This window comes from Vigna radiata, chromosome 7 (assembly GCF_000741045.1).
Source record: "Vigna radiata var. radiata cultivar VC1973A chromosome 7, Vradiata_ver6, whole genome shotgun sequence".
Taxonomy (NCBI): domain Eukaryota; kingdom Viridiplantae; phylum Streptophyta; class Magnoliopsida; order Fabales; family Fabaceae; genus Vigna; species Vigna radiata.
Window position 1 is genome coordinate 48,697,261 of NC_028357.1, and position 8,256 is coordinate 48,705,516.

At 28.4% G+C, this 8,256-nt stretch overlaps 1 protein-coding gene across 1 annotated transcript; it reads right to left on the reverse strand.

Annotated features, from left to right (window-relative positions):
- Positions 1 to 714: 714 nt before the first annotated feature.
- LOC106767857 (flowering-promoting factor 1-like protein 3) lies at positions 715 to 1,522 on the reverse strand. Its single transcript, XM_014652813.2, has one exon. It carries the CDS (start codon positions 1,386 to 1,388, stop codon positions 1,059 to 1,061), a length of 330 nt encoding a protein of 109 aa, XP_014508299.1. The 5' UTR covers positions 1,389 to 1,522; the 3' UTR covers positions 715 to 1,058.
- Between the last annotated feature and the right edge of the window lie 6,734 nt (positions 1,523 to 8,256).

Genomic DNA, 8,256 nt, shown 5'->3' on the forward strand with positions numbered 1-8,256 from the left:
GACACTTCAACAATATATACATTATTTTAATTGTTTTCTCTCGTTATGATATCCCATCACTTATCATATATATTTTTAACTTCTTTTAACATTAACCATTCTTTCTCTTTATTATTTTTTAAAAAGAATTAGCAGTATTAGATATAAGTTAAGACAGTGACGAAAAACATCTTGTATGTCATATCTATGTCCGGAGCAGAAAAATTTCCACGAATCCTTCAATTTTACACATCATCGTTTCTGATCCATCATGCATGAACTATAAAATCAGAAAGTCACCACCCAAAACCAGAGTCATCATATATTATTATATATGTGTTAAATATATAAATATATATACGTAATAAATTTGAACACACAACAAAACTAACACTAATTATAACGTGATACCTTGGTCACGGGGACATTCTCGTTTGGAACTGATCAAAAAAATCACACATCCAAACCATACACTCTTATACCACTATTGGGACGAGGATCGATACACATATGATCTTTATTATAAGATATTGTCCTCTTTGAATAAATTTGATTTTTAGTACCAACCTCTTATTAAAGAAGGTATTTATGTATCATATATGTCTTTTCTTTTAACCTACGTGGAACTTTCTTTGTCAACAATCATATTATCAAATTACAATGAAAAATATATAGAAATGCAAGCAATGTGAATATTTAGCAGTGGAATATAGAAAAGTGAAATTTCATTGCACAGATGACTAAAAATATACAGCAGAACAGCTACGTATACATAAAGGTGAAATAATTGACAATCAGAACATATGTATAACAATAAACTGACCAACAGAGTGGAAACACAAGTTAATGTCACAATCAAATGAACACAGTCCAAAACGAAAGACGCAAACACCTAACTGAACGAAAAGGTACAATTAAAAGAAACTGCCCCAGCAAGAGTTGAAGGACACAATCACTGAGACTTCAACAGTAGCAGGGTACCCTGCCCGAAGGTCTTGCAGGGTTGTGATTGCTGACTATGTATATATATATATATATTTATATATGTTGTGTTGTCCCTCTCCTTCTCCCTAGCTACCCTACATGTCCCTAACTTCAAAAGCGTTCTTGTTCTTGACGACTATGTCATACATGTGCATGGATTTGAACCTGTTGAAATCTCTAGGGAGGGAGATAAGGTGGACGGTGGAGCGTTTGTGGAACTGAAGAAGATCAGGGTCGTCGTAGTAACGCTCCCAGCCAAGCGAGTATAATTTTCTCTCCAAAACCGAGTAAGACGTGATGACCTCATTGCTTGCTAAATGAACAAGCATCTTCCTTCTTCCGGCACGGCTTCCCTCCACCGCCTCACCCCCGGGGTTCTCCACTAACCTCACCACACCGTTCTTGAAAACCCAGACCCCAGACATTCTTAATTTCAAAACAACAATGTTGAAGTGTGTCTGTTGGGGGAGAATATGGCTGTAATGTGTATATATATAGGATGAGAAAGTTTGACGATGGAATTATTTTATTTGATATAGGCCAACCAGATACATGGGGAAGAAAAGAATGGAGGATATATATATATTTGTATAGTATAGTATATATAGAATAGAGGTGGTGTTTGGATGTGAATACAGCTAAGGTGGGACCAAGGGAAGAAGAGTCTTAAGCTAAAGGTGAATTTTGGGGACAGGGTGTTTGGGGAAAGGGTGGGGGCCTAGGTTATTGATTTCATCAATTATCTATCATAATCGAATTGAGGGAATCTTCATTCACTTTTCCATTTGCGTAGTCTAAGTATTGTAACCCCACGCATAGAGAATCCATGTTTTGTTTCACTGACAGACTAAAACTTCAATGAAATTGTGTGATGAAGAAAACTATAGGAGAGGAAAGGAGGGGGCGAGTGTATAAGATGGACTTGAATGGTTATGGAATAAGTTTCTTCAAGTAGAAAGAGATGCCGAAATAGGCTTTCAATGAACAGTGTATACTTTTTCCAAAAGTGTTTATATGGTTTGTGGGTGTGGGGGACCAGAATATGAAAGGAATTGATTTCAATTACTTCAGTCGTTGCTCCTGAAATGACATTGTTGAATTTCATTTGGACACACCACTGCAGGCTCAGGTTTTCCAACCATTTCTTTTCTGTTTTTCTTGCCTAACTATTATGCTAATATATACATAAATATACTTTCGGTAAAAAGTTTTACTTGCCTAACTAGTTTTGACGATGCACATCGCCACCCTTCAATTTATATTACTATAATCATAAACACAATAATAAAATTTTCTTTACCTTCAAACCCAAGTTCCCATGTTTGAATTTTAAAAATCAACTCACAGCTTTGCAGGTAAATAATATATTTGGATATCTATGACTATCTATGCCAACTGAAGTTCTAGTCTCCTCCTAGCTACTAAATGTAGAGAAAATCGATGGATTCTTAGCATCTAAAAATTCAAACCTACATAATCTCTCTTTGCACAAAGCTCAGTCTACCCACTTTTACGGTACTGGGACAGCAACAATTATTACTCAATTACTACATTTTTCCTACTGAAATGTTCCTTCACAAAATCTACTAGATTTACATATTTATGAAAGCATGCATTAGGTTTGTGTCAATCTCATTTCTAGAAAAAAGAGAAATATGCTCTCAGAAGAGCGAACCGTGAACTGATAACATTCAGAAACTAATGAGCCAATAGCATGCTGCTGGAATCCATTCCGACCCAACAAAAATCAAAGTTGAGGCATTAAAGTTGTAGTTCTTTAGGGCATGCCTGCTCATCAACCCAACACCATACTCTTTTGACTTTGCTTCAATTTGCCACCCCTCCTTGAGCCACACGGTCCTACGATGCAGACACATAGAGCAAAGTTCTAGATTTCTTTCTCTGTCATTTTCTCTCGAATTCCTTTCGAATCCCATTGGGCCACCGTTGACACTCTTATAGCTGGTATATATCTTCACTTGGTAATTTGTATTCACTCTTCCAAGGATTCAATAATATGTAAAACATTCATCACAAACAACTCATACACAGTAGTCATTAAGGTGTGATAGTAGTTCCTTCCCCGAATGCTCGGTAACTTAAAATTATTCTGGTATAAGATTCTTGTCTAGAAGTTTATATGTTGGTGAAGTGATCGACCAAAGTACTTGTATTAAATACTCACGTAAAGAACAACGAAATTTCATTGAGGATTATTATGAAGTAAACAGTGAGGTGGAATGCATAAAAATACGATTAATTTCCACCCACAAGTGCCAGCCATGATTTTGATTCCCAATATATATAATATATATATCCAAAAATCTACGATTGTTTGTTGATAAGTGAGGTTCACGTTATTACTTTTATGGATTTTGGGCATTTGATAAAGTTATTCGGAGAAGATCTAGAAGGAAATTATAAAAACATGATATTGGTTCTTTGATGTGGTGTGACAAAGAATCACAAGCTCCACGATAAACGGAATGCTTCCTCCAGCACACGTATGCATGCAAGGGTTGGCACAGAAAATCCAAAGACAAAATACGAGTCTGAGGAACAAAGATACTCCTTGGTCGTATCATCAACATCCTTCACACATGTACATATTGTTATGTCTTTCCATATTAGCCTCTTCTTTTAAAAAACAAATTATGATCCATCAACTCATCAAAAAGGACTTCTTTTCTAGGGCTTTCTGTTCCCTAATACATTGCTTTCAACACTAGTCGGTGCCAAAGATCATCATCATACAAACCCTAAAACTCTCAATATCTATACATATTTCAAAGTGATTTTATTTTAATTACTCACTCTTTCAAATAATACATTATTAAGCATTTTGAAAATAAACAAGAATAACAATATTTATTGAAAGATAAAAATATCGCTCAATTTATTTTTCTTAAAAGGTTAAACGAAATGCACTCTCATTAATCTACAACAACACTATACTTTATAAAGAAAACGATGGATATATATTGATACACCAATATTACGGTTATACGTTCAAATAATTTGGATTGAAATTAAATTAATGTTAACTTTTATAAACGTAAATTTTGAATATTGGATTGAAATTTATAACTAATTAGAATATTTTTAAATCGATTTCATATTGATTTTGAAATCAGTAATTTTTAAAAAAAATTAAATGCAAAACAATTTTAAATTAAATATTCGTATATGATACTATAATAGTAGAATAATAAATAAAAAATATTTAACAAGAAACGTCATTATATAAAATTTAAGTGTAAAAATGAATAAACATTGTTTATGTAAATAAATATTAATTAAATATATACATACATATATACATATATATATATATATATATATATATATATTAAATAATTCAATCTTATAATTATTAATAATATTGAGACAATAATTACACATTTTATAAAAAAAACATATTTTCAATATAAACAATATATTTTANGAGACAATAATTACACATTTTATAAAAAAAACATATTTTCAATATAAACAATATATTTTAAATAATTCAATCTTATAATTATTAATAATATTGAGGCAATAATTACACATTTTATAAAAAAAACATATTTTCAATATAAACAAATATTCTTAGAAAATACATAATAATTAAAATTATTTTATATTTATTTTAATTTTTTCATTATGTCAATTTATAAAATTTTAAACTTTTTTTATTTTAAAAATATAAATTTGAATTTAAAATTCTATCGAACTATTTAGACTTGAAATGCAATTTTATTTTCTTTAAAGAAAAAAATATATATGGATTTGAATCAAATTTATATTTGGATATAGTTTTAAATTAGGTTTGAATCGACTATATTTTTAGAAATTTAATTCATGTTCACTTATAAATATAGCATGATGGTGGCTTAAAAAGACTCAAATAAATATTATGACATAAATAAAAATACTTGTTTAAATTAAACTTAAAAAAAAAACTATATATACTAATTGAACATCGTGTGACTTTGGAAAAAAAAAATAGTAATTAACGTTTTAATGGTTGAATTCAAAATTATAAGTGAATTTGACAAATGTGTTATATTGTTTTTATTTGATATATATAGGTATTGTAAATATATATTTTGATAAGTAAATAAAATTGTAACATCGATAACAAAAACAAGTTACATTTGAGGTATAGAATTTGTTAAACATATGATAGAGTTGAATTTGAATCTATTTTGTAAAACTTTTGTTTTGCTCATTTTATACATATCGCTTAAGTATTGAGTTAGTCATATAAGCAATATTTTCGTAACATTAAACGTTGAGTTAAAGCATTATTGTTCAAGTTGTGATTTATGTTTGAGGGAAAAATATATCAAATTTATGTTTTTTTTTTTTTTAAATTCTGAGAGGTAGATACAGGAATTGTTTAATTCTTTTTAGACTTGTGAAATTTAGAGTTTCACATATTTTTTTGGAAATGAAATCATTAAGCTGATAAATTAACTAATTTGGGTTTGGTAAATAGAGAATATTTTAAATGGTATTTTTTTTTACTCTTACTATTAGTTTGGATTTTCTTCGTAACATTATATTTTACCCTTTGGTTGAAAATTTGTCATGGATTATTTATTTATGAGTTTGGTTTGGTCATGATAATTTATATTTTATTCTTTTTTAATAATATTTTTATGTGATGATAAATGATAAATATATTTTTAAGTGTAAATATAAGACATAATGGTGTTTATAGTATACGAGCTTTCGACATAGTACATCAATAAAAAAGAAATAAACAAAAAAATATATATTAATTAAGAATTCATAATATATAATAGGATTTAGAATTCTACATAGTAGGAATTATCCTGAAATATACCTACAATATAATATATCAGGATACTCCAACTAAAAAGTAAGTGAGTGTAGACATGTATATATTAATATTTGTTATATAATAAGATTGAAAAGATAAGTTACAATAAATATTATAATATTAAATGTATTAACTTATATTTAGAAGGTGAGATATTTACTGGAAATGACTATATCCTAAGATTATATTAATAAAAAGGGCGATGTGATTGGTAAAATTGATTTAAGTGAATGAAATTTAGAGCATCTTAATATTAATGATGATGGTCCCAGGTAGGTATATGAATTTATTCTCCATTTCTTAGGATCAAGTTTAAAAAAAAGAAGAAAGAAAAGCTGATTGGGGTTGTGAAGTTATAATATAAAGGAATGCATAAAATGAGATATCGAATAGAATTTTTGAAGAATTAGAAAAGAAAAGAAGTGATAGAAAAGAATAAGATTAAAGCTTTGCTTATATCAGTTGTTAGGTTTATGCCTAACTTTTATTATAAATCATGGAATTGGGGAACTTACATTCATTTTTTAGAATAAAGTGTTCAAAACATTAGGAATGTTGGATCAATTCTCCCACAATTTTCTTCTCATATTCCTTATTACAAAAAATTAAATAAAAAACAACAAAATAAATATCTCATTAAAGAATCAAAACAAATGTGCAGATCAAGATTTGGTCTTTAATTGCTATTTTTAAACTATGATATTAAAAATTCCTTTTTTTTTCAATTACTTTTTGTGTTTCTTTCTAATATAAAAATTAAAGAAAAACTTGACTATTATATTAAAATGGATAAAATAATTTTTAACTAAAGAAAATAACGGTCATAATCATAGGATAACATTGTAAAGTATTCACAAAATAACTAGAAATAGTGAAAGACATAAAACCAAGACACATGTAAACTTTCTCACGAAGCCACCCGAACGGAATGCCTAAAACAAATGTTAAAATGGCATATTTTTAGGATTAATAATGTTTTTATTAAAATAAAAACACTTTTACTGGAATTTATCTTATATATTTTAATAATGCAAAATTATTTACTAAGTAAATAGATAAATTTTGAAAACCGGAATTGATGAAAAAAAAATTTAAGATCGCATTTCAGAAAATAGATTTGAATGAGTGAATTAAAACAGATTTGAAAGGAAGAAATCTAATAGTGAAACTAGAAATGGGAATAAAGTTTATAAAAGCTCGTTAATGATGGATAAAATTAATAATTACTAATTTATCGGATTAAAATTAATTTTAAATAAATTATTATTATTTTCTTTTTCAAGTTCTGAAAATTGGATTATTTTGCAAGGAAATCATGTCTTATTGAGTATATTCACATTTGTAATAAAAATAAAAATATCATACCATATTAAATACTTGACAATCATCGTTTTTTTTTTCACTAGTACATAAAAATTCTTTAGTTATCCTTCATTTTTCTATCTTCGCAACTGATGAGTTTCTAACCCCTACTAAACCTAGAGGAGAGAGTTAAAGAAAATAAACATGTTAAGGAGATAAGTTTCTTCACATTCTTTATCTTAGTTTAGTTTTTGTTTTAAAATAAAACTCATGTTTGTATAATATTTTGTATGATTGCTAATGATATCTCCTTATAATAAAGGGTTAAAACGGAACTTAGCCTAATCTACATCCTTCTTTTATTAAGAAAACTCTCTTAGAATAAATGAGAGCATATAACCACATGATAGCACTTGGAGGAGAGAGAATACTTTTATGATGATTTTGTAATGAGTAGAAAATATTCTTCCTTTATCTCGTCATTATATTTTTCTAAAAGATATTTTATGTATTTGCTAGATAGCTCCTCACATTTGTTAGGTTATCTTTTCTGTCTTCGTAATTTTCTCACGAGGCTTTTTCCATTATATATTAAAGAAGGTTTTCTCACCACTTGTAAATGATTGTCCAAAATTGAATTTCGGAGACAAAAATCACCACTTATCATGGATAGCCTAAAACCCTCAAGTGGCATAACTCATTCCATCTCATATTCCCTTTCTATTATCTCCATCTTTTGTCTGTTTTATTCAAATTTCTTTATGTTTTTAAATTTCTTTATGTTTTTTTGTTATTCTCCATTTTATGCTTTTGTACCTTTTATTATTCATCTATTTTTGTCTCAATTTCTTATCTCTTATCTCTTTTGAGTTCCTTTGAAATGCACGTTCGCATCTAAATAACATTTGAGTGTTCCTCCCTACACTTCCCCAAGTGGGACATGTACCTCCCCATTAATTTAATTTATTTAAAAAATATTCTGCACCTCTCCACTATTTTCTTTTATTCCAAAAATACCTTACACCTCTCCACTATAAATAGCAATCTTTCTCTTTTTCTCTCTACATTAATGGAACATTTACATGGCTCATTAATGAAGCATTTACATGACTTAAATTTGAAGTTAGATATATTTTCTTAAATAAGTTTGATTCAAT